The sequence below is a fragment of the Neovison vison genome, chromosome 3, assembly GCF_020171115.1.
Source record: "Neovison vison isolate M4711 chromosome 3, ASM_NN_V1, whole genome shotgun sequence".
Classification (NCBI taxonomy): domain Eukaryota; kingdom Metazoa; phylum Chordata; class Mammalia; order Carnivora; family Mustelidae; genus Neogale; species Neogale vison.
The window spans coordinates 197400932-197427157 of record NC_058093.1 but is presented as its reverse complement, the minus strand read 5'-3'; the positions used below and the strand labels follow the sequence as shown (position 1 = coordinate 197427157).

General features: G+C 54.1%; 1 protein-coding gene across 2 annotated transcripts in view; it reads left to right on the top strand.

The window, feature by feature from the left end:
* The window catches only part of ABCB9 (ATP binding cassette subfamily B member 9), a 28768-nt gene extending 3568 nt beyond the window's left edge, over positions 1-25200 (top strand). For both annotated transcript variants that reach the window (XM_044243458.1, XM_044243459.1), the window contains exons 2-12: positions 1894-2578; positions 7185-7299; positions 7857-7987; positions 8837-9042; positions 11616-11813; positions 13041-13169; positions 15763-15951; positions 16429-16602; positions 19147-19306; positions 21394-21530; positions 23926-25200. In XM_044243458.1, coding sequence (XP_044099393.1) covers positions 1978-2578; positions 7185-7299; positions 7857-7987; positions 8837-9042; positions 11616-11813; positions 13041-13169; positions 15763-15951; positions 16429-16602; positions 19147-19306; positions 21394-21530; positions 23926-24183 — 2298 coding nt within the window. In that variant the 5' untranslated portion in view covers positions 1894-1977 and the 3' untranslated portion in view covers positions 24184-25200. The remainder of the gene's footprint in view (positions 1-1893; positions 2579-7184; positions 7300-7856; positions 7988-8836; positions 9043-11615; positions 11814-13040; positions 13170-15762; positions 15952-16428; positions 16603-19146; positions 19307-21393; positions 21531-23925) is intronic.
* The last annotated feature ends 1026 nt before the right edge of the window (positions 25201-26226 follow it).

The window sequence follows — 26226 nt, the reverse complement described above, 5'->3', positions numbered from 1 at the left end:
GCCACCCAGGCGCCCCTAGAAAATTTTTTTTTAAAAATTCTATAAGGGACACCTGGGTGGCTTAGTCGGTTAAGCTGCTGCCTTCAGCTCAGGTCATGATCCCAGGGTCCTGGGACCGAGTCCCCCATCAGGCTCCTTGTCCAGCAGGGAGCCTGCTTCTGTCTCTGCCTCTGCCTGCCACTCTGCCTGCTTATGCTCTCTCTCTGACAAATAAATAAATAAAATCTTTAAAAAATAAATAAATAAAAATAAAAATTCTATAAAAGACCGGGGCCAGAGGAAGGGCTATGTTACATAACTGTTTGCTTATACTTACTAGGCACCTGCTCTGCTGTACAGAGTTTGAGAGTTAGGTGCTGGGATCCTTTACATACTAGCCCAAGTCCTGCCGTGGGCCTTTGTTGGCAGAGTGATATGGGGCACATGCTTTTGCCTCTCTGTGCCTCAGTTTCCCCCAACTACATATGGGAATGTGGAAGCAACTGCCTCATGGGGTTTGTGGGGTTTCTGTCACTCCAGAACGTGAGCCACTAGCCTTTGGGCACCAGAGCTGTAGGGGAAAGGGTCTCTCTAGCTGACCCCCATCCCAGTCACTACTCAGAGTGACCCCTGCTGGCATTCCATGCCTTTCCTTTCCACGTGGGGACTCCAGAACTTTGCCCATTTTGCAGATCAGATGACAAATACCCCAGGAAGAAAAGGGATGGACCCAAGTCAAGAGGTAGCATTCAGAGGCACACCCCTAGCCCAGTCCCCATTCTGCCCTGGATAGGTCCCACTTCCAAACAGTGCCATCAGGCCTGCATCCTGCCATGTCCCTGCAGCTCCTGGGGTCTCCTAGGCACTGGCTTAGCCCCAAAGGGCCCAGTGTTGGGGGGGTTGCTTTGGCCAAAGCAGACATCAAACTCCAGAAAGCCAATAGGGCCTAGGTGAGGGGGTAAAGGGCAACCTGGGCTGAAGGAAAATATTCTGGAAACTTCCAGACAGATGTGAAAGTCCCTGGGTTGCTCTAGGGCCTGTGGCCAACCACCCCGTCCCCCTGACTTCTTGGTCTAAGGCTGGAGTTGGGGAGAACAGGAAACAAACATTTACTATGTGAGCACTGTATACAGTGGTAACAATCAGCAGCAATGAGTATGTGCCAGGCACTGTGCCCAGAGCAGATGTTCATGCACCGAACCTCATGCTGTTTTAAAAATGAGGAAATGGGTTCAGAGAAATCAGTAGTAGTGCGGTAGTAGTAATAATGTACTAGTTATGTATAATAGTACTAGTACTCCTACTAGTTACTACTAGTAAAAACAGCACTCTTTGCTTATCTCAGTTGCATCCAGATGCCATCACCCTCACCTCCCTGACCCTGTGGGATCCCTCAAGCATGTTGGCACCCTCCTGCCTCAGGGCCTTGGCACTGTCTGTTCCACCCGCAGATCCTTCCCCCAGATATCCGCGTGTCAGGCTCCCTAACCTCTTTTTAGTCTTGCTCGAGTGTGACCTTCACAGTAAGGTCTTCCCTGGACCCCCTATTTACGACTGTTCTCCCCTCCCCATCGCCCCCCCATCCCCTGCACCCCATTCCTCCCCGCCAGCTCTTAGCTCTTACCACACTGTATCGTTTAGTTATTGTGTTGGTCTTTCTCTGATGTGGGTGTGTCATCTCCACAAAATCAGGGATCTTTGTGTTTGTTCATTGTTAAATCCTAACACGCATAACAGAGTCTGGCCCACCCACTACCCACTGGTTCTCAGGAAACACTCCTTGAATGAATGGGATGTTCCCACCAGTCCTATGACTTCGGTGCTCCCGTCACTGCCCTCTCACAGATGGGGGACACCGAGGCACACAGCCACCAAGGTGCAAACCTGAACCCCTTGCCCTGTTGCCCCCGGTAGGTCTGGCCTCGCCCCACGGACCATGGCCTTGCCCCCATGAGCTAGAGCCTGTTCCTCGGCACGCACCCACCGCCAGCCAGCAGGATGCAGCTGTGGAAGGCGGTGGTGGTGACCCTGGCCTTCATGAGCATGGACGTCGGCATGACCACGGCCATCTACATCCTCAGCCACCTGGACCGCAGCCTGCTGGAGGACATCCGCCATTTCAACATCTTTGACTCGGTGCTGGACCTCTGGGCGGCCTGCCTCTACCGCAGCTGCCTGCTCCTGGGAGCCACCATCGGTGTGGCCAAGAACAGCGCCCTGGGGCCCCGGCGGCTTCGGGCCTCCTGGACGGTCATCGCCCTCGTGTGCCTCTTCGTGGGCATCTACACCATGGTGAAGCTGCTGCTCTTCTCTGAGGTCCGCAAGCCGGTCCGGGACCCGTGGTTCTGGGCCCTCTTCGTGTGGACTTACATCTCGCTCGCCGCTTCCTTCATGCTCTGGTGGCTGCTGTCCACGGTGCGGCCGGACGCCAAGGCCCTGGAGCCGGGGGCTGAGGCCGAGGCTGACGGCTTCCCCGGGGAGCCCCGACCCCCTCGTGAGCAGGCATCGGGGGCCACGCTGCACAAGCTGCTGTCCTACACCAAGCCTGACGTGGCCTTCCTCGTGGCCGCTTCCTTCTTCCTCATTGTGGCAGCTCTGGGTAAGTGCGGAGCCCGGGGGCCTGGCAGGCACCCCGGAAAGCAATTTGTGTGTGTGTGTGGGGGGGGGAGTTATATAACCACTGCGTCCTTCCTCTTAAATCTTTTGACGTATTGTTCACATGGTTCAACATCAAATTGATGTGAAGAGGTGAATACTGCGCGTTCCATTCCCGGTTCTGCCTCTGACGGCCCTGATCTCCCTGACGAGGGCTAACTACTGGAAATGTTCTGGAAGCTTCCAAGTGGGTGCAAAACCACTTCTATTCATTTCTTGCATACGTTCCCCCAGTGTTTCCCGATGAGAGCCAAACAAGCAAAAACGGACCTGTTACTCTCACCACCTCTCACACGTTACTTCACGTCTTGCTTTTTCCCACTTAGTGACATATTTTAGGAATTTCCAGTCGGTACCTCATTCCTTTATTTGGCTGCATAATAGTCCCCTGTGAGGCCAGTCCAGAGACTATTGAGTTGGTCTCCTTTTCTTGGCCCTTCGAGTTGTTTCGAGTCTTTTCCCTTAAGGTAAATAACCTTGTTTGTATACATTCCATATAAATGTGGGTGTATTTGTAGGATAAATTCCCAGAAGTGGGATCACTGGGTCAAACAAAGCATTTTTTTTGTAACAGAGCAGGCTATACTAGAGACTGTCAGAACATGGTGTCTGTGGTTAGAGTCAGTACTGTGTGGTGAAACTTTTATTTTAGGTAGGTGTGCCTGCGTGGGAAGGGAGTGTGTCCGGGTTGGTCGTGTAATACGTATTTGTTACTATTGGTTCTGGCCCAGTGTGAAAGTGCTTCTTCAGATAAGGCAGGTGGGAATGTGACATCTTAAGGTCAAAATTCCATGGGTTCCGGGGGTCACGAGCACGGGACATGCATTGCAGTCCTGCTCCCTACCTGGCTGTGTGCTTGTGGGCAAGTTATCAGGCCTTCCAGAGCCTCGCTTCCGTGAAATGGAGACTGTTAGCATCCCCCATGTTTCCTGACGTTGGGAAGCTTGAATAAAATGGATAGGAGAATGGCAGGTCCAGAGCTTGGTACAGTGTGGTTAGCCGTTCTGAGTTGTTACACGTTTAACAGACAGCATCTGGGAGTGGCCCCAAACCCAGACTGTTCTCAGAGAGGACAGGCAGGCCCCAGAGCTGACCCCTGTCCTCTCACTATTGACCTTCTGCCCTCTCAGTCCCAAACCCTCTGCTGCTCTGTGATTTTATGCAAGTTACTTAACCTCTCTGGGTCTCGGTCTCCTCATCTGTTAAATGGGCATAATAGCAGTACCAGTCGTGATCGGGCTTATGAGGTTCAGCAAGCTAATATGGATAAGACACTGCAAACAGCTCCTGGAACCTGGAAGGCTCCCACTATATTTTAGTGCCTGTGAGTGTTGAGCTGACCCTTTTCCATTTAACCAGAGAGTTTTTCCCTGCTCATGTTTCAAGGTCCCAATATCCCCTCCTCCGAGAAGCCTTCTTGGATTACAGTGACTGCGATTCTTTATCTGCACCTCAGCTGTAGCACCAGTGACACGAAAATCATGAGTCCACTGTCCTGCTTCCCCTACCAGGCTTTGAGCCCCTTTGGGCTGTTTTGGCCAGGTCTGACTCACCCCGGGTTCCTTCCCACCCCAGCCCACAACCTGGTACAGAGGCAGGCTCATGGAATGAATGAACACATAACCATCCCGCTTGTGTAGCCAGATGTCACCCATGACCTCGTTTCCGCCCCCTGCTGGGGCCCTGTTGTCAGCTGCTATGTGCTCAGGGAATACAGATGTCCTAAAATACCGCGGAGCAGAGTCTGCCAGCCTGCAGGACTGCGTGGAGGGTAAGGGCTTGGACTTGAGATCAGGCCCCCAACTGCACTGGTCACCTGAGTCAAGGTTACAGAACCTGGCCAAGCCTCAACTTCTCATTCCAAAAGTAGGGTTTTGCTGGGCTCTTGTGAAAGCTGGTAAGCTGGAACACGGTGCCGGCAAAAGTGAGTACTTTCCACAAGGTAGAGACTGTGACTACTGATAATTCTCAGTCAGCCAGTGGAGCATCTCCTAGTACATTACAATTCTTTTATATTGGGTTTCCCAGCAACCCAACTAGAAAACCTTGGGCAAATACCTTTGCCGTGATTTCCTCATCTGTAAAATGGGAAGAATCGTGATACCACACCAATGAGATTATTGGGGGGCATATGGGATTTGAAAGAGATTTGGAAGCAGATATCCAGGGCAACAATGCTCTACACAGAGGTAACAGCCCGTGCAAAGGTCCTGAAGCAGGAAGGTGCCTGGTTGTGAAAGGAAAAGCGGAGGTCAGCGCAGCTGGGGTGGTGTGAGAGAGTAGACAGAAGGAGAGCAGAAGATGAAGTCAGGGCAGTAGCAGGTGCCTGGTCCTGTAGGGCACCACTGGCCACTGTCAGGGCTTTGATGTTTACCCTGAATGAGTTGGAAGCCTGAGGAGTGGCCAGTTCTGACTGGGTTTCCTAGGGCCCCACTGTGTGCTTCGTGGAGAACAGGCTGATGGGGACAAGGGTGGCAGCAGGGAGATCCAGGAGTTGGCTGAGAAAGTCCAGGTGAGGTTGGAGACTTGAACCCAGGTGGGAGCAGTAGGGGCAGTGGAAGAGGTTGAATCTGGAGGTACTGTTGACCTTGAACATGTGGGGCTGCTTGAAAACGCTGGTATGACTTTTGACTCCCCAAGAGTTTAAATACTAATAGCCTGCTGTTGCCCAGAAGCCTTGCTGGTCACATAAACAGGAGATTAGCACATATGTTGTATGTCCTATGTATCATACACTGTATTCTTACAATCAAGTGAGCTACAGGAAAGACAGCATTGCTAAGAAAAGTCACAAGGAGGGGCGCCTGGGTGGCTCAGTGGGTTAAGCCTTTGCTTTCAGTTCAGGTCATGATCTCAGGGTCCTGGGATCAAACCCGGCATTGGGCTCCCTGCTCAACGGGGAGCCTGCATCTCTCTCTCCCCTTGCTCCTGTTCTCTCTCTCTCTCTAAAAGAAGAAAAAAAAGAAAGAAAAGTCATAAGGAAAATACATTTATAGTCTTGTACCGTGTTTATGGAAAAAACCTGTGTGTAAGCAGACCTGCACAACCTGTGATGTTCAAGGGTCAGCTGTATTTTGAAGGCGGAGCCCCAGGATATGCTGGTGGATTGGAGAGTTTCGTGCGATTCTTGCACGGATTTTTTTTTTAAGATTTTATTTATTTATTTGACAGACAGAGATCACAAGCAGGCAGAGAGGCAGGCAGAGAGAGAGAGAGGGAAGCAGGCTCCCCGCTGAGCAGAGAGCCGGATGCAGGGCTCAGTCCCAGGACCCTGGGATCATGACTTGAGCCAAAGGCAGAGGCTTAACCCACTGAGCCACCCAGGTGCCCCATTCTTGCGTGGATTTAACAAGAGTTTGCGCACATGCTTGACGCAGTGCCTGCTACTCAGGAAGGGCCCCCAAGTGTCTGTTGTGCTTAATATTATTATTGGTGTTTGCTGGAGCTGCCCTTGGAGCTCGCTGATGCTCTTGTCTTCCCCTTGGGTGAACTGAGGCCGGACTTCAGCTCAGGTGGGCTCCACAGTGGTGGTGAGGGACCCCATCTAGCAGAGGACCATGGGGACCAAGGCCCTCAAGGCTGCCACCTTGTGGTCCCTGTGCCAAGACCAGCAGAGGGCAGCAGAACCCCACAGAAGGCCTCCCTGTCTCCCACAGAGCTGGCCAAGACTCGTTCGAGGACCCTTACTGAGCTCCTGCTGTATGCCGGGCTGCGCCCGTGGGAGGAGCAGTAGTGGCAGTGAGGACACGGCCTGGTCTGACCACCTGCAGTTCCATGTCCATCATTCCCACAAGTTGAGAGCGGGCTTTCCGGGTTATTGGGAGGGAAGGGGCTAGGAAGGAGCCCCTCGATGGGAGGCCAGTTTGCATCTGAGTCCCGGCCTTTCGTCTTACCTGCCCTGTGCCGTGTGACCTCTGGTGTCCCAGGCAGAGCACTCAGCTCTAAGTCTCCCATTCACCTCTGTGAAATGGGGGTGAGTCCCGCTCGCCCCCTCTCCCTACCCCACCCGGCACGCTCTGAAGATACAGGAGGATAACGGGTGGGAAATCGTGGCAAAAGGCAAAGCGCTCCACCCAAAGGGGCTGGATGGCAATCTCCAGCAGTGCCCGGAACCAGAGTATCCACGTCTTCTGACGTTCTAGAATGTGGACTCTGAGCCCTCCGTCAGCGAGAAGAAGGAAGTGAACTTTGGCCGTGTGGCCCAGTGGGCCTCATCTCATCTTTCAGCTCCACTGCCCTCGTCTGCAACACGCAGTGGTAACAGGCCCGGCTGCCGTGTCTGTGCAGAGGGGACGAAGTCCCATGGCTCCGCACGCTCAGGCCTGGTGACTGTTACTAACAAGATCGCCCCCGTCTATATCTGTTCAATAACCCGTGTTTCCTGATGTGAAAAGAGGGGGGCCTGAAGCTGTATGGGCCCTCACCCCACCTCCTGCCATGGCAAGAAGCAGGAGTTCACTAGGAGAGAGTACCTGGTCAGTAGAGCGAGCGGAGGCAGGGTACGGGCTCCCCTGGCTATAGACGCCCCCTGAGCCCACTTTGTCCCCTAGGAGAGACCTTCCTTCCCTACTACACTGGCCGGGCCATTGATGGCATCGTCATCCAGAAGAGCATGGAGCAGTTCAGCACGGCCGTCATTGTCATGTGCCTGCTGGCCATCGGCAGGTAGCCTGCTCACGCCCCCACACCCCGCCTCTCCAGGCCCGGGCGGCGGGGGGGAGAGAGGTCGGGGAGCCCCCGGAGAGGGCCCTGGAGAGCCTGTCCCTCAGCCCTTCATCATGGTAACCAACAACCAAATAGGCTCAGAACCCGTATCCACAGATTGATCACTGCCCTTGAATCACACCCTCTTGTCCCTAAAATTGGCTTCAGGCCTCAAGGTTCCCCTTTCACCCTCCCTGGCTACTCTCCAAGTGGGAAACCAGGGACAGCCTCGTCTGTGCTGTTCTGGAAGGAAGAGGGGTCTGGCTGGCAGCCTGGGGTCCCTCATCCCCAGTAAACATAGTCCCCTATCTGCCCTCATCATGGGGACCCCAGCTGGGGAACAAGGGAGGCTGCATGGTGGTGCCATCCCTGGAAGGAGGCCCAAGGTTGGGTCCCTCCCCGTGTCTGACCCGTGAGGGGCCCACGCCTGCCAGCACCGGGAGGGGGCAGCCGGGGTGATGGCTGTGGGTTGCCACAAGGACGCCGTGCTCTGTGTAACATCTCTTATCTGCAATTAGCTCATTTGCCGCAGGTGTTCGGGGCGGCATTTTTACCCTCATATTTGCCAGACTGAACATTCGCCTTCGGAACCGTCTCTTCCGCTCACTGGTGTCCCAGGAGATGAGCTTCTTTGACGAGAATCGCACAGGTTGGTCCTCCAGCAGCCCGGGGTGGCCTCTGGCGGGGGGGCGCGTCTCACGCTGGGGGTTTCCATGGCAGGCTTTTCCCAAGATCCTGTTCAGGATAGAGACACCCTAGGAGGGCCCGCCAGAGGCCTTCGGGAAGCTGGCCTGCTGGCTGAGGTTTGGGTATGAGCTGTGGCCACTGTAGCAGGACCTTGGCCAGGCCACCCGAGGTCCCTGCAGGAGCCAAGAACTTGCTTTCCACTGTTCTTTGGGAACCACAAAGGCCAGAACTGTCCAAGCGTGGGGCCAGAGAGGCTCAGCTCAAAGCGGGTGTGAGGGGTGGGGCGCAGGGCACTACAGTGTCCGGCCAGGATCCCAGGCTCTCAGACAGACTGGCCCTGGTTCCAGCACTCGCTAACTTATCCCCTCTGAGCCTGTTTTCTCATCTTGAAAATGGGAACAATAGTAGGAGGCAAGTGCTGGAAGTTTCTCCTCCCCCCAGCCCAGATGATTGCTTCTCCCTGAGGGAACAGGGGGTCATCCCCTCTGCCAGTGACAGGGAGGAGAGATGAGTTTGGTTCCGGCTCAGTCAGGGACAGGCAGTGTGGCAGCAGCTGAACCTTCCCTTTCTGATCCTCAGCTGCCTCCCCTATACCGTGGGATGTGACCTCAGAAGATGCTAGTGCCCAGGGCCAGGCTCAGAGCACCCCTCAAGGGGTGTCTGCTCTTCTCTCCCCTGCTCCCCTCCCCGCCCAGAAAGGAGGGGAGGCCTGAGCTCCCTGCTGCCTGTCTCAGAAGCCCCTTCTTGTCTCCTTGCCCCCAGCCACGGTGGCCCCGTTGCCACAGTGGGAACTGAGCTGCCTGTGTTCCAGGGGACCTCATCTCCCGCCTCACCTCGGACACCACCATGGTCAGCGACTTGGTCTCCCAGAATATCAACATCTTCCTGCGGAACACGGTCAAGGTCACGGGCGTGGTGGTCTTCATGTTCAGCCTCTCATGGCAGCTGTCGTTGGTCACCTTCATGGGCTTCCCCATCATCATGATGGTGTCCGACATCTACGGCAAGTACTACAAGGTAGGCCCCCCAGGGTCCCTGCTGGGGTCTGCGCAGGGCTCCGGAGTGAGGGAGGAGCCTCACAAGGGGTTCTGGGGCGGCCCTGGGGACTACGGAAGGGCTCGTCCACCCACCTGTGCGTTCCGTCATTCAGGGGATCCTTATGACTCGTGTCCTAATCCCAGGCACCAGGATCCATCGGTGGAACAGAAAAGCTTCTGCCCTCCAGGGGCTCCTGTTCTAGTGCAAGAGGCAGACGGTAATTGGCAGCAGGAATAGCAACAGTACAGAACGAGATGAGAGGTGGTTGGTGCTAAGGAGGAAAATAAAGTGGGGGGGAGGGCATGGCAGGTGGCACCTGAGAAGGTGACATTTGAGCAAAGAGGGGGACATCTCCAGGGAAGCGTGTTCCAGGTGGAGGGTGGAACCAGCGCCAGGGCCGTGAGGTGGGAACGTGCCCGGTGTGTTTGAGGAGCCTCCAGGAGGCCAGTGGGGCTGGAGCGCGCGTGAGGGGGCGCGACAGGGAATGAGGGCCAGGAGGTGACGAGGTCAGGCTGTAGGCCTTTGCGAGAACTTTGGTTTTCACCAAGCGCAGAGCTCGCTGTCTTTCTGGAGAGTGTCGACGTGGGGGTGGCTCAGGCCCCAGGAGCGAGGCCCTCACCCATGAAGCAGCTAGGGGCAGGCTGCGGGCCCCTCTAGCTGCTCCTTGATGCTGCCTCTGCCAGGGAGGCGAGCCTGATAAGCGAGACCCCTGCCACAGCCTCCTCCTGCTCCCCGCCTTGGTGGGTGGTCCTGAGCCGCAAGCGACTGAGGCTGGGTTTAGACAGGTGCAGGCGGCTCCTTCCCCAGGGACCAGGCCTGAGGGGACAGGGGGGCCTCCTGGGCAGGAGTGACCCGCTCACTTAGAAACTTTGGCGCCCATGGCACGAGGCAAGCCCCCAAGTGCATCCATACCCCACAACCACTGTGGCGCCTTCTGGCAGAGCCCCGCACCCAGCAGGGCCCTCTCCCCCGTGATTCCGGGTTGCCGGCCTCTGTTTTCCTCCCTGAGTAGAAAGAGTAAATATATGAGTTGGAGCCATTTCCCTTCCTCTGCTCCCCACCCCGCCCTTCCTGCCTTCCGGAGGCCAGCCCCCAGGACACGGCAGGAAACCCTAGAGCTTCCCCCCATTTACCCGCCCTGCACACCTCAGTCCCCGCCTTCAAGTTCAGTTGGGCGGGGCCTCAAGGAAGCTCTGGAGCTCTCCTGCTGGACCTGCATGAATACAGCCACCAGCCCCCAGTCATCGCCACAAGCCCCACACACACTGCCCTCCGCCAGACATGACTCAGGACATAGAATGGCTCCACCCGAGATGCCAGAACACGCTGCATGTTTCCGATGGCCTCAGCGAGCCTTGAAGGTCATGGGATGCGCCCTTGCATGATCCTGGCCTGGCCTCTATGGCAACCTTCATCAAAGGTTTGAGAATCTGAGGATGTTAACTATTGCAAGGCCTGAACAGCTCTGCCCAGGGGCCGCTTCAAGAGCTGTGGTGGGCGGCAGCCTTGTGGTCCAACACCTGGGACGATCTCTCAGCCATCTATACCCAGTCATACACACACGGTGCAGCCAGATTTCACAGCCCTCCATCACCATCTAGAATTGGCTAGGAGTTCTGGAATCTCTGTGCCAGTCTTCAGGCACTATCATAATTTAATATATATTGATAATGTAAATGGCACCCCCTTAATACTTAGTGTTTCTTGTATTGTGTACAACCTGAACAACCATCCAGGGCATCCCCCCCTTTTTTAAAATTAACTCATTATGTATTATTAACCCCAGGGGTACAGGTCTGTGAATCACCAGGTTTACACACTTTGCAGCACTCATCATGGCACATACCTTCCCCAATGTCCATAACCCAACCACCCTCTCCCTACTCCCCTTCCCTGACAACCCTCAAGTTTGTTTTGTGATATTAAGAGTCTCTTATGGTTTGTCTCCCTCCCAATCCCATCTTGTTTCAATTTTTCCTTCCCTGCCCCCCAGGCCCCCCACTTTGCCTCTCAACTTCCTCATATCAGAAGATCATATGATAATTGTCTTTCTCTGATTGACTTATTTCGCTCAGCATAATACCCTCTAGTTCTATCCATGTCGTCGCAAATGGCAAGATTTCATTTCTTTTGATGGCTGCATAGTATTCCACTGTGTGTATATACCACATCTTCTTCAGGTCATCCCTGTCTTATACCAGTACAGGATCAGGTGTCAAGTCTCCTTTTCTGAGAGAATTACCAAAAGCTGTGTGTTTGTGAATAACCACCTTTAAGTACTGGAGAGGACTTCATGTTCAGTCCCCCATCCCTCGGGACCTGGGACCTCAGGAGCTCACCCAATAACCCAGCTAGAGCCTATTCTCTGAGTCTGTCCTGTGAAGCTAGAAGGTGGTGGAGGGCATGGGGGGTGGTCTTATCCTTTTGTCCTTGGACTCTGTGCACAGAGAGCTAGTGCTAACTGAGGTAGAAAAACCCAGAGAGACTGAGGGGCCATTGGATAGTGGGACTGTTTTGGGGTTTCCTCCCTCTTGTCCCTGCCCTGGCCACAGAGGCTCTCCAAAGAGGTCCAGAATGCCCTGGCAAGGGCCAGCAGCACAGCCGAGGAGACCATCAGTGCCATGAAGACCGTGCGGAGCTTTGCCAACGAGGAGGAAGAGGCAGAGGTGTATTCCCGGAAGCTCCAGCAGGTGTACAAGCTGAACAGGAAGGAGGCCGCAGCCTACACCTACTATGTCTGGGGCAGCGGGGTATGTGCTCCTGGCCTGGGCAGGTCTGTCGGGGGTCAGGACACAAAGATGGAGGGATCCCCTGACCAGGACGTAAGCCTTGGTCCCTCCATGTCGGTGTCAGCCTGGTCACACTTGACCTTACTCTGCCCCTCTTTCTGCTTTTCGACGGGGGAGTCTTTCTGGGAAGGACCGCACTCTCCCGGCGAATATCCTCGTGGGGCACCTCCTCTTTCCCTCTTACCTGGGCATGGGGTAGCCGGGGAAGCATCTCAGCTGGGAAAACGTCCTTGCCCCGGAAGGGAGTCACCCCAAGGCCAGCAGGACCCAACCTAGGCTGCCGTCTGGCAGGCCCTATGTCAAACCACACCCCCCCCATTAGAGCGTCTAGCTCACTCCCTGGGGGTGAGTCACAGCCCCTCCCTGGAGAACGGGGAGCGCTTGGAGCCTGCTGCTGTCTGTTGGCCACGTCTGGGAGGTGGGCACATCGGGCCATAGCTGGGGTAGGTGTGAGAAGGGTTAGTTTAGGAGGAGGAAAGAGTGGTGATCTACCAGGGGGCCAGGGGACAGGGCAAGCTGCCCCTCAAGAGGACCCAGCCAGAGAGGAGAAGGGACCCGAAACCCAGCTCAGCTAGCCAAGCCTCTCAGCGGTCTGCCCACCTGCATGGGGACCTTTTGTCCCTGGCACAAAGGCACCATGGTCTAACCATCGATCTGGGTCTAACCCAGCCAGGGGCTTGGGGTGGGGAGAGGCAGTGGGAGGCAAGGGTGCCCTGGACACAGCCCCTCCTTCAGGGAACCCGGTGGGGACAAGAAGCAGACCCCATCGTCCCGCCCTGCCTGGCTTGCTGTGTGACCTTAGCCCATGGACTGAACCTCCCTGAGCCTTGCTCTTTCCAGTGAGGAGGAAGACTAACAGCTCCTGCCTGGCCTGGCTGAGTGCTGGAGGCTGTGTTGTGTATGCCAGGGCCTCACAAAGAAAGCCTTGTTCTCCGCCAGGCCCGTGGCTCCCTCCAGCTAGGGGCCTTTGTGGGGAAGAAGTCCAGGGCCGGGGAGCGGGAGGGCAGGAGTGACAGCCAGGCAGCAGCATGTGGGAGGACACCCCTGCCTGGCTGGAGTTCAGTCTGCGACTGAGAGCACAGCCCACAGCTGCTCTCATACCCGCCCTGCAGCCTGGGGCCGGGGGTGGGATGGCAGGCTCAGGCCAAGGCCTCTGTGACCCAGGTGCCCGCTTCCCTCTGCCCTCAGCTCACGCTGCTGGTCGTCCAGGTCAGTATCCTCTACTACGGCGGCCACCTCGTCATCTCGGGGCAGATGACCAGCGGCAACCTCATCTCCTTCATTATCTACGAGTTTGTCCTGGGAGACTGTATGGAGGTGAGCGGCCGGCTGGGGGAGGGGGTCTCGGGGGGCTGGAGGGATGGGGAAGAGGGATGTAAAGGTGGGGGATGTCCCAGGGTGATGGAGGGCATGTTTCTTTCTAGGTAGGTGGGGGAGAGAACATAGAACCACCGATGACAGTAGTATTACCAAGTAGCTGTCACAGCTCCGTTTACTAAGTCGAGTGACAGGGACAAGGGTGTTTCAGGACACGCTCCGAACAACACCGTGAGAGGGGTCTTAGTCCTGTTCTACCTCCCATTTCTCGGGAAAAGCAGCTGAGTCTCAGGCCAAGGGACTTGGCTGCCACGTTGGTGGGGGAACCCAGTTCAAAACCAGATGAGTCTGAATTTATTTTAACCCACTTAGATTTTTTTAATATAGTTTTAAAAGATTTTACTTATTTGACACAGAGAGAGAGAGACAGCGAGAGAGGGAACACAAGTTGGGGGAGGCTGTGGGAGAGGGAGAAGCAGGCTCCCTACTGAGCAGCAAGCCCAATGCGGGGCTCGATCCCAGGACCTTGGGATCACGACCTGAGCCGAAGGCAGAGGCTTAACCCACTGAGCCACCCAGGCGCCCCTATTTTAATACAACTTTTTTTTTTTAAGATTTTTTAAAATTTATTTATTGGACAGAGAGAGAGAACACAATCAGAGGGAGTGGCAGGCAGAGGGAGAAGCAGGCTCCCCACTGAGCAGGGAGCCGGATGCAGGGCTCAATCCTAGGACCCTGGGATCACGACCTGAGCCGAAGGCAGACACTTAACCAACTGAGCCACCCAGGTTCCCCTTTAACACAACTTTAAAGAGTTTTTTGTTTTTTGTTTTTTAAAGATTTTATTTATTTATTTGACAGAGAGAAATCACAAGTAGATGGAGAGGCAGGCAGAGAGAGAGGGAAGCAGGCTCCCTGCTGAGCAGAGAGCCCGATGCGGGACTCCATCCCAGGATCATGAGATCATGACCTGAGCCGAAGGCAGCGGCTTAACCCACTGAGCCACCCAGGCGCCCCAACTTTAAAGAGTTTAAAACCCCACAGGAAAAACAGGGGTTGTTTTATATTGCCTTCATTCGGGCTCCACTAGGAGCAGACCCGGAGACAGGGAGCTGGGGCGTTTCCGCCCGAGCCCTCAGCTGCTGCTTGAGGATGCCCTGAGTGGGGCGTTTACTCCCAGGCACAGAGGTCGGGCCTTTGTGTCCTCCAGGGAGAAAGCTGGGGCTGTCTGGGGAGAGGGCCGTTAGGGTCCGTTGCAGATGGCTAGACCTCTACTTTGGCTAGGGCCACATCTGCCTGTCACCTGATGCCCACAGTCCTGCCTCTAGGAACCGGGGCGCAGAGACACCCACACCGGTGGGCAGAGGTGTATTGCTTTCCAGAGTGGAAAGTCGAAGTGTCCTCCGGTGCCCACCAGTCAGGGATTGGGCCGACATGGCCCATCTGTGTTCCAGAAGCAGGGCGTCTCAGCCATAGATATGAGGCAGATCTAGGGGTACCAGCGTGCAAGGGACCCTGAGACACACCATGAAGGAATGGGAAGAGTGTGATCCCAATGGCATGGTTTCTAAGTTTAGAATTATTTACAGATGCGCCTGTTGAAGGAGGCCCAAGGGCACTGCTCCGTGGTGCTCGGATCTTAACATGAGTGATAATAGCTTGATGTTAATAACAGTCCTCGGTGCTGGGTTCCCCAGCCAGGCCCCCATGGTCATAGCACACAAGGGCCTAAACTCAGGAGCCAGTCGTCCCTGGGTTCAAGGCCTGGCTCTGCCACTTCCCAGCTGTGTGACCTGGGGGAAGGGATGGGGGCTCTCTGTGCCTCAGTTTTCTCATCGGCAAAAATGAGATGACGCTAAAAGCCACCCCCCATAACGTATACAGAGTTCTCAGCAAAATGAATCGTCCTCATCGCTCGCATTTGTTGTGTGTGTTTTTACGCAAGAAGTGTGGATAGCATGAATTAAGAGCAGTTTTTAAAACCGAAATTTAAAAAATGCTTTGGCAGCCGAGGGAGGAATTCTGTTCAGAATTCCTGTTCTGCCACATTCTGGCGGGTTATTTAACTTCCCTGCCCTTCCGTTTCCTCCGCTGGGGGGTGAGAACACCCACCCCGCAGGACGGCGGTGAGGTTTAGCTGTAATGGCGGCAAGGCCCTCCTTCCTATGTGTTCTCACCAGCGGCTCCGTATCTGTTGTCATTGCTCTCATGGTTTGCTTGTTTGTTTTTAAGATTTTATTTATTTATTTGAGAGAGAGAAAGAGGAAGAGAGAGCACGAGCAGGGCGAGTGGGAGAGGGAGAAACAGACTCCCCGCTAAGCAGGGAGCCCGATGCGGGGCTTAATCCCAGGACCCTGGGACCAAGACCTGAGCCAGAGGCAGATTCTTAACCACTGAGCAACCCAGCCGCCCCTTGCTGCCCTTGTTTTGTCAGTGTTGTCATTCCCTGCTGAACTGCGGGGGGGCTCCTGCCCCCCGCCCGAACGGCTGCTGTGTCCCTGCTCTCTCTGCACCCCTTCCTTGCTCCGGCACCATGGGGGTCCCAGCGCTGGGGTGTCACTGCGACAGGAACGTGTGTCTCCTCCCCCCACAGTCTGTGGGCTCCGTCTATAGTGGCCTGATGCAGGGAGTGGGGGCCGCCGAGAAGGTGTTCGAGTTCATTGACCGGCAGCCAACCATGGTGCATGATGGGAACTTGGCCCCTGACCGCCTGGAGGGCCGGGTGGACTTTGAGAACGTGACCTTCACCTACCGCACTCGGCCCCACACCCAAGTTCTGCAGGTGAGAGGGGTGCCCGAGACCCGCCCACATCATCCCTTCCCTCGTCCTGTCTCTCGCCTGCATGCCAGGCCTTGCAGTATAGCCAGGACCACGTAAGACAGAGTCCCGGTCCTCATGGAGTTCGGGCTGGAGTCAGGAAAGCAGATCATTAAAAGAACATTCCAGATAATAAGTGCCAGCAAGGCAGTAGGTTGGGGTGGCGTGATAGGGGTAGCTCACAGGGATGGCGTTAACAGTCTAGGAGGGCTTCTCAGAGGAGAGGACATTGGAGGTGGTCCTGAACAAGGGGAGGAGGCACCCAGGCTATGGAAGTGCACATGAAGATCCTGCCAAATCCTAGAAAAGAGAATATTCAGGGGCTGGCAGTGCCCAACCGCGGCAAAGGAGCATGGGTGGGGTGGGAAGGGCGCCCGCCTGTGTTCAAGGTCAGGGCATCTGAGCCAGTAGCTCCACATGGTGTCTGCCTGTTCCTTGCAGAATGTCTCCTTCAGCCTGTCCCCAGGAAAGGTGACCGCGCTCGTGGGGCCCTCGGGCAGTGGGAAGAGTTCCTGTGTCAACATCCTAGAGAACTTCTACCCGCTGGAGGGGGGCTGCGTGCTGCTGGACGGAAAGCCCATCAGCGCCTATGACCACAAGTACCTGCACCGCGTGGTACGTGAATGGCCCTTTGTTGTCCTGGGCGCTTTGTCCGACCTTCACCCTGAGAGCAGTCACACAGGTGCCGAGAAGTGACAGAGGTAAACACAGGCTCGGAGAGCTTCACCTGCGCACCAGCACCTGGGTCAAGAAACAGAACATTCCAGGACTCTCCCACGCCGTGTGTCCCTTCTCTTTCCCCCAGAGGCCGCATCTCCCTGACTTTATCATCTTCTTCTTTTCTTCAGTTTTACCATTGCTTTGTGCCTCCCCAAACAACTGAGCTATATTTTGCCTAGTCTTGACCTTCATCTGGCTGGGATCATAGAACGTGGGTTCAACTGGGTCTTGCTTCTTCCACTCAGCGTTATTTGTGAGACATCCAGGTTGAGGCTGTGGTTGTCGTTCATTCGTTTTCATTGCTGGATGATAATCTACGGTGTAAACATGTCACCATCTAGTTGGGCATTCTGCTCTTGATGGGGACTTGGATTGTTTCCTGTTTTTACTGTTACCAATACTGACATAGACAATTTTGTCCACACATTTTAGTGTGCATGGGTATGTATGTTCTCCCAGAGTGCATGCACATCCCTGACTCTAGTAGCTACTGTCACTAGGGTGTTCATACCACTTTACATTCCCACTAGCCGTGGATGAGGGTTCTAGTGGCTCCACATTTAAGTCCTCTCTAGTATGTAAAGGAGGCTTACTCATGACAATACAGGTTTTGGTAATCATTTCAGAAAGGGATCCTCAACTCCTGATCCTGTGCTAGTCTAAGAACAGGGATGCCCTGGATGGTTGTTCAGGTTGTACACAATACAAGAAAAACCAACTACCAAGAAGGCACCATTTCCATCATCAACATATATTAAATTATAGGAGAGCCTGAGGACTGGCACAGAGACTCCAGAACTCCTAGCCAAGTTCTAGATGGTGGCAGAGACCACACATTGTGATATCTGCCTACCCACCTTCATATAACCAGGTATAGATGGCTGAGCAGTGGTCCCAGGTATGTGATGACAAGGCTACTACCTATCAGAGTTCTGGAAATGGCCCTCAGGCAGAGCTATTCAGGCTTTGTACTAGCTAATATGCTCAGACATGTAATGTTCTTAGATAGTTAATATTGTCAGTGCCGATCTTTTTGCCAGCTGGTGAGGACATACATAGAGGTAGTTCACGGCGGTCTTTTGCGTTTTCCTGATGACCAGACATACTAAGTACTTTAACATATGGTTTACTACTTAGATTTCCTCTTTTGTGAATACCTGCTCTTTAGTTCAAATTAAAAATTTTAATTTTCATAAGCCCCAAGGAGTAAACTACAACAGTCCAACCACATTCCCATATATTCAGAGAATTTTGTAATTAAGACATGAGAGTTCCCCTCCACCTCACCTTTTAAATTCCACTCCGTGGAGGTTAACTGCTGTTAGCAGTTTAGTAAATATCCATTCCAACCTGTTTCCTATATTTATATAAACATATGGATAAGAAAAGGCCCATATAGGGCGCCTGGGTGGCTCAGTGGGTTAAAGCCTCTGCCTTCAGCTCGGGTCATTATCTCAGGGTCCTGGGATCGAGCCCCGCGTCGGGCTCTCTGCTCAGCGGGGAGCCTGCTTCCCCCTCTCTCTCTACTTGCCTCTCTTGTGATCTCTGTCAAATAAATAAATACAATCTTTAAAAAAAAAAAAAGAAAAGGCCCGTATATAAGTTTTTAACTTTTTTGTTTTTTTAAAGAGAGAGAGATAGGCAGAGGGAGAGAGAGGGGGAGGGGATCCCAAGCAGGCTCCACACCCAGCACAGAGCCTGATGCAGGGCTCGATCTCAAGACCCTGAGATCATAACCTGAGTTGAGTGGGATGCTCAACTGACTGAGCTACCCAGGTGCCCCTTCATATATCTTTTTTTTTAAACAAAAACAGAATCATGATGTGTGTGTGTATGTGTGTGTGTGTGTTATTTGATTTAATGGATACACTGTGATTATGAGCCAATCTCCAAATTATGAAACTAATTTTTCTTTCTACTTACCGTGTTGCAGTGATGTCCTCCATACGATCATTTTTGTAGGCTACATTCCTAAAACTGGAATCACGGGACAAGTTCTTTAAATTATTCTCTCCGATGGAAGGAGACACCAGGGAGGCCTTTATGGCCTGGGGGCTGCTATGGCCTCTTGTCTCCCGGCATAGACAGACTCACATTCCACATTCTCTTTCTCTCCCCTCCCTGGCTCTCCCCACCCCACCCAGGACAGGGGCCGACAGTGAGCTCTCTTCGAGGTCAGGGAACTTGGCTCAGGCCAGAGCAGCCCGCTTAACAGGCCCCAGATTTTTGGTCGGGGAAAGCTGAAGGCTTGTGCAGAAAGTGGACTCTGTTGTTTTTGAGGGAAAGAGGCAGCTGATGCTAACAGCCGGGCTCCGGCTCTGCTCAGATTTCAGACCCAAGACCCCTGGCGTCAGGCAGGCCTGGCGCTGGCGAGGTTCCCGGTGACAGCTGGACGGATGCGTGCCTGGCCCGTCATGCCCCATCCTTTCTCCTGCACAGATCTCCCTCGTGAGCCAGGAGCCAGTGCTGTTCGCCCGCTCCATCACAGACAACATCTCCTACGGCCTGCCCACCGTGCCCTTCGAGATGGTAGTGGAGGCCGCACAGAAGGCAAATGCCCATGGCTTCATCATGGAGCTCCAGGACGGCTACAATACAGGTACGCAGCCCAGGAGCGTCCCCTCCACCCTGTCTGAAGGTCCACGCTCAGGGATGCGACCCTCCGGGTGAAGCATTGCTCTCGGCCAGCTGCTCTTTATTTCATGTGAAATTCACTCGACATTTAATACCTTTACAGTACTATGCAACCAACCACCTCTATTTATTTTTAAACATTATTATTATCTATGACTTATATTTTAGAAAGAGAGAGATCAGGAGCATGGGGGGAGGGGCTAGGGAGAGGGAGAAGCAGGCTCGCCCTGAGCAGGGAGCTGTGCGGGGAGCCCGATGCAAGACTTGATCCCAGGACCCTGGAATCATGATCTGAGCTGAAGGCAGATGCTTAACTGAGTCACCCAGGTGCCCTAAAACATTATGATTTTCAAATAATATATGTATCAGATTAATGATAGTTGCTTAATTTTGTATTAAGTCAATATTTTAATATAATAAATTTAACAGTGTACTGATTTATATCATTATATCATATATTTTGTTATACTTAATATACTTTAAAATTTTAACTCTAAGGGGTACCTGGGTGGCCTGCTTCCCCCTCTCTCTTTCCACCTGCTCCTCTGCCTACTTGTGATCTCTGTCTGTCAAATGAATAAATAAGTTCTTTAAAAAATAAATAAAATTTTAACTTTTGAGAAGGGGCTATTTACATGGTTCAAAACTAAAAATGTGTATGAAATGATAGACAATGAGGGGTTTTACTCCATCCCTTTCTCTACCCCTGTTTCCTCCTGGCCCACCCAAACATCTTTTGTTACCTTCCTACATGTCATTTGGGAGCTGCTTCATGCAAATGTGAAGGAACATAAATATATATATGTATATATGTATATGTACATATATATATATGTACATATATATATATTTTTTAAGATTTATTTATTTGACAGACAGAGATTATATGTAGGCAGAGGGGAGAGGGGAGCAGGCTCCCTGCTGAGCAGAGAGCCCGATGCGGGACTCGATCCCAGGACCCTGAGATCATGACCGAGCAGAAGGCAGCGGCTTAACCCACTGAGCCACCCAGGCGCCCTCCTCCTAACCTTTTTTTTTTTTTTTTTTTTTTTAAGATTTTATTTATTTATTTATTTGTCAGAGAGAGAGGGAGAGAGCGAGTACAGGCAGATCGAGAGGCAGGCAGAGGCAGAGGGAGAAGCAGGCTCCCTGCCGAGCAAGGAGCCCGATGTGGGACTCGATCCTAGGGCGCTGGGACCATGACCTGAGCCGAAGGCAGCTGCTTAACCAACTGAGCCACCCAGGCGTCCCTCCTCCTAACCTTTTAAAGAAAAAAAAAAAAAAACAAAAAAACAACCCAGCACCTTATATTCTGCACCTGGCTTTTTTTTTTTTTTTTTTTTGACTTAACATGGCATCTTAGTGATGTTCCATGTCGTCACTTAGACCTCCCTTGCTCGGTTTTTAAGCAGTGGCATAGTATTCCAGGGTATTGGGCTTTATGGTAATTAGTTTTAAAAAATTCATTCAGTTTCCTGCTGATGGACATTCAAGTAGATCTTTTGTTTTGATTTGCAGTGTTACTCCTGTGAGTCGTGCATAACACGGGCCTTGGCCACCGTGCTTGGGAAAGTCACATGTAGGGACAATCCACAGAGCTGGGGATGCGGGTGCCAGGGTCATGCACTTGAACTTGGGATCCATAGACTTGTACAGTGCAGGGTGATAGAGACGGGGTGTATGCACTGTGGCCGGAGGGATGACCCCGACTGTGCTTGCCCGAGGATAGGGGAGTGCCTGTCTCCCCACAGCGACACCAAGACAGTGTATTATCAGACATCGGGATGTTTTCCAGATTAATAGGGAAACATTGGTATCTTAGTACCAATCGAATGTCGTCATGATTCGCATGAACAGGGAGGGAGAACGTCCTTCCGGGAATTTGGGAGCTGTTGGTTGTCCCAGCCGGTGGTGCTCTGGACCACGCCTTTTCCTGGAGAGCACAGCTCCTGCGGCAGCGAGGAAAGGAAGAAGAGAGGGTCCTCTCTGTCTTCCCTAGGGCTGCCTTGGCCTCACCCTCTGCTCATTTGCCCCTGTCCCTTTGTCACGCAGAGACTGGGGAGAAGGGCGCCCAGCTGTCGGGTGGCCAGAAGCAGCGGGTGGCCATGGCTCGGGCTCTGGTGCGGAACCCACCTGTCCTCATCTTGGACGAAGCCACCAGCGCTCTGGATGCGGAAAGCGAGTACCTGGTGAGTGGCGGGGTGGCGGGGTGATGCCGGAGAAAAGAGCGGGCATCACAAAGGGCTTGAAGATGCCCTGGGGGCTCTCCCAGGCTGTCAGCTTCCTGGACTGGTGTATTCAGGGCTGAAGGTCCATCCAGCTGGCTCTTGGCAGAGCTCAAAATACATGACACGGGTTTGGAGTCGAGGCCCTGCCCTCAGCTCATCATGGGAGCCTGTGTCTTCCACTCCCTGAGCCCCCTTTCCATTGGTAAAGAGCGTCCCAACGGTATATCTATCAGTGACCAGGTGGGTGCCACAGCCCCTCCCTGATCGGATCTTGGATTACACAGGACTCACTGAGCTCTGGGCCACCAAGCACCGTCCCAGCTGCCGAGGTTGCTGTGACGGGCTGACCAGACAGACAAAGGCCTGCCCCTGCGGCTTTTCCAGTCCCAGGGGAGACGAGCATGCGTTCAACCTGTGGCCCATGGCACACAGAAAACAAAACCATCTAAGAAAGAAATTGAGACAGGTCACCCTGCCAGAGAGGGACACAGCCAGACATTGATGCTGGAAAAACAGATTTTCTGCAGTAGCGACTGACAGTAAGGTAAAGAGCAGGGCTCCATTCTGATTTGTGCAGAGGGGACAGCGGTGACAGGCGTTGAAGGAGAATGAAGGCATAGGGAGCAGCAGGCTTGCGGGACAGCTGGGAGTTGGTCAGTGTGGATGTGATTAGGCAGCAGTGTCTGCTGGCTGCCAACTGTGGGCGGGAATTCTGTCCTCCCATAGAGACTGGGAGACCCAGGCCTGTCCTTCCTGATGATTACATTTCAAAGGAATGGCCTTTAGGTCCTTGAGAAAGACAGTCCTGACTGTAGGAGATTCATATAGAAGTATCGAAGGGACAGAGAAAGGATTTGCAATTATTAGCCCTTTTTTTTTTTTTTTTAATTTTATTTATTTATCAGAGAGAGAGAGGGAGAGAGTGAGCACAGGCAGACAGAATGGCAGGCAGAGGCAGAGGAAGAGGGAGAAGCAGGCTCCCTGCCGAGCAAGGAGCCCGATGTGGGACTCGATCCCAGGACGCTGGGATCATGACCTGAGCTGAAGGCAGCTGCTTAACCAACTGAGCCACCCAGGCGTCCCAATTATAAGCCCTTTTTATTAAACACTTTAAGAAAGGGAGGTCAGGGGCCTACTGTCAGGTGTTGGCTAGAACAGTCAGTTCCCCTGGCAGCACTGAGCATTTAGGGGGGCTGGGTCATCCCTGAGACACGGCCTTACACTCCCGAAGCCCTGCTGGAGTGTGACCATCTCCCCGATGCACGTGGGGTCTTCAGGTGCCATTTGAGCTGAGACCCAGGAGAAGAGGCAGCTGAGCATCCAAGAAGGAAAAAAGCAGCATGTGCAAAGGCCCAGAGCAAGTTCACAGGCAAGCGCAAAGGTCAGCATGTCAGGCTGGTGGGAGTCTGACAAGGTAAGGTGAGGACAGAGTCATAGGGAAACACAGGCTCCTTGGACCTAGTCATAGAGTTTGGATTTTTTTTTTTTTTTTTTGAAGAAAAGTTTCAGGTTTAAAGAAAATTCAGCAAAAAGTGCAGAGAGTTCCCCTATATCTCCTTTTTACCCCAAAGACAGTTTCTCTTGTGATGAGCATCTTGTCACGGTGCGTTTGTTTCAGTCGATGAGCGGGTTTTTTTGTTTTTTTTTTTTTAATCTTTTTGTTTTTTTTTTTTTTCGATGAGCGGGTTTTAATGCATTGTTGCTAATCAGGTCCCTGGTTTACGTCAGGAATCCCTCTCGGTGTCGCGAAGTCTCGTCTGCGACAAGTGCAGAATTGCAGGCAGAGGCTGGATTTTATTCCTGTTTGGGACACAAAGCTGTTGGGGGGCTTGGAGCAGGAATTCAGCAAGAACCAATCGAAACATTAAATCCACTAGGCCGAGGAAGGGGACGGGGAGGGCAGGTTGCAGGCATCCGGGCAAGAAGTAACAAGGGTAGCAGTGGGAGGATAGAAAGAGCCAGATGAACTGGGGAGAGATGCCCCCAGAAGGATTCACCCAGGCCTTGGATTTGGCCAAGGATGGGGAATTGAGGGCCGCGGTCTCGTGGGCTTCAGCTTTGAGGCTGATGGTGAGACCATGAGCCCAGGCAAAGGTTACAAAGAGCAGGAAGAGCAGAGAGGTTAGGGTTCAGCTGTCGCTCACCAGGCGCCTCCCCTGCACAGGGCCCTGAGCTCCATCCCCTGTGCTCCAAACCCCAGGGAGCCAGTGGGGTGGGGGGGGTGTGCGAGCCCTGGCTTCCCTAAGGAGGCACTGAGGCTCAGCTACAGGGTGGGTGTGGGAGCCGAGCAGCTCCAGGCGTGGTGGGGGGCGGGTGGGGCAGCGCCCCCATGAGCCGGCGCCCTCCGTCTCCCCAGATCCAGCAGGCCATCCACGGCAACCTGCAGAAGCACACCGTGCTCATCATCGCGCACCGCCTGAGCACGGTGGAGCGCGCGCACCTCATCGTGGTGCTGGACAAGGGCCGCGTGGTGCAGCAGGGCACGCACCAGCAGCTGCTGGCCCAGGGTGGCCTCTACGCCAAGCTGGTGCAGCGGCAGATGCTGGGGCTCGAGCCCGCCGCGGACTACTCAGCTGGCCACAAGGACCCGCCGGGCGGCGCCCACAAGGCCTGACCGCGGGCCCCGCCTCGCACCGTGGGGCCGAGGTCCCGGCGCCTGCCGGGCAGATGTACCCATGGGGGCCCCCCCAAGCCGCGCTGCCCTCTGAGCCCAGGCCCACCGTGCTGGAGGACAGCCTGCCACGTCCCATGTGTCACTGCTTCCTGCATCGCGCCCCCCCCATTCCATCCACCTGCCCCCACCCCGACCCCCCGCCCTTCCCCGCTGGGCAGCAGAGACCCCCCTGGTCTCTCCATCCGGTCTCCCAGGGCTTCTAAGAGAAGGTAGAGCTACCTTTTTAAACCAAGATCTCACTTGAAGAACCAAGGTTTTTTACTGCTTGGTTTGATGGGCCCCAGTCAACTCCCAGATTTCAAAAACTTTTTTTTTTTTTTTTAATGGGGAGTAATGATGGGCAAGGTCACTGAGATATTCTAGAAACTTCTGAGCCAGGAGTGAACGATCCTTCCTAATAGCCTGGGGGATGCCGGGGGAGAATTAGGCCTCTGCCCTCTGCCCCTCGAGAGAAGGGGCTTTCCTGTCCCCAAAGAGGGACACAGAGGAAGGGACTTCCTCTCTCACCGCAGCTTCGTGAGTCAGGCCAGGGGTCGGCGGGAAGAGTGGGAAGGGCCTGTCTGCCCGTGGCCCTTGCCGTCCTGCCAAATCTAAGCCAGTCTCACTGTGAACCACTACTAACCTTAACTGGGGGAGTGAGGGGCTGGCCAGGCCCGCAGAGCCTCAGGGTGGCCCCAGCCCCACCCCGGCGTGAGCCCCTCAGGCCCGCCTCATCCCTTGCTCCCATCTCCCCACTCCAGCCGGCAGCCCCCTCCCCCACATGCACCCCTGCTCCACTCCTCGCTCTGCTCTTGGGAGGGGAGGCCCTTCAGTGCTGGATGTCTGAGAGATGCGTTCTCTTCCCTGTCTGGTGGACAGAACGGCGGCAAAGCTCAGGCTCTGGTTTTGCGGGGTGGGGGTGGGTGGGTGTTTGCAAGATGTTGGAAGATCCCGGTCAATAAAGTGTACTACCTCTGACCCCTGACCTCTGACCTCTTCCTGGGCCCTCTGCCCCGTCACCTGGTTAGGTTTTTCCATCAGACATAGCCTGAGAGATTTGGTTAAAGGGCCTCCCCCACAGGGTCTGGGAGCCCCCCTTCTGTGCTCTTCATGTCCCCAGGAACTCTAGCACCGAAGAATTTATTCTGTCTGTCTGTCTGTCTCCACGGGGCTTGTGCAGGGTCACGGAGGCCTGTCTCCTTGACATCTGGGGGACTTCTGTGCAAATGCCACCTGCTCTTTCCCATCAGGGACTGGGCCCCCCATGCCCACTCCACCCCACGGAGCCAGGAAGTCTTACCTAACAGCTCCATCAGAAGGGAGGTGAGACTGGGCACAGGAAAAACCTCTGGGGCAGTTATTCTTGTGGGGCTGTGATGAAGTCCGGGGTCCCGGGAGGGGGCCGGGGGGCAGTGGCTGTTTACCAACTAGTGGAGAAATATTTCAGTACAGTAACTACTGGTGCGGCCACGTACCCATTTTCCTGCCCGGTAAGCTGACCCAGACTGCCACTAGCCGAGTCTCCTGCTTCATCTCCGGGGCTTAAGGAAACCGAGTCCCAGGGAGGTTAAGCTGCTTGCTCAGGACCACCAACTAGTGAGGGCTAGAGCCAGGATTCACACCCAAGAAGCGCGTGTGTGTGTCTGACCCCAACCATAGAAGGCCTGAGAGTGCAGCTCTAAGGGCACGGGCTGGGGAGACTTGACTGACCCTGCGGCAGAGGCTGTACGGATCCAACGTCGGGCCTGAGTTCTCAAACAGAAGTGCTTCTGGGAGCCAGGTAAGTACTGCAAGTGTGTGCAGTCGGCCAGGTATAAGAGAAAGGAAACAACCCTCTTGGTTTCTGTTCCACTTTTCCACTTTCGCGATGGTGCAGAGAAATATTTCCGTTCTACTAGAAAGAGAACACGGTGCCAGCCTGGGAATGAATGGTGACCGAGGCCTCAGACTTGTGCGGCGGTGGTGGGGGGTTGGGGGGGCTGGGTTTCGGCTGCAGTCCCTTGA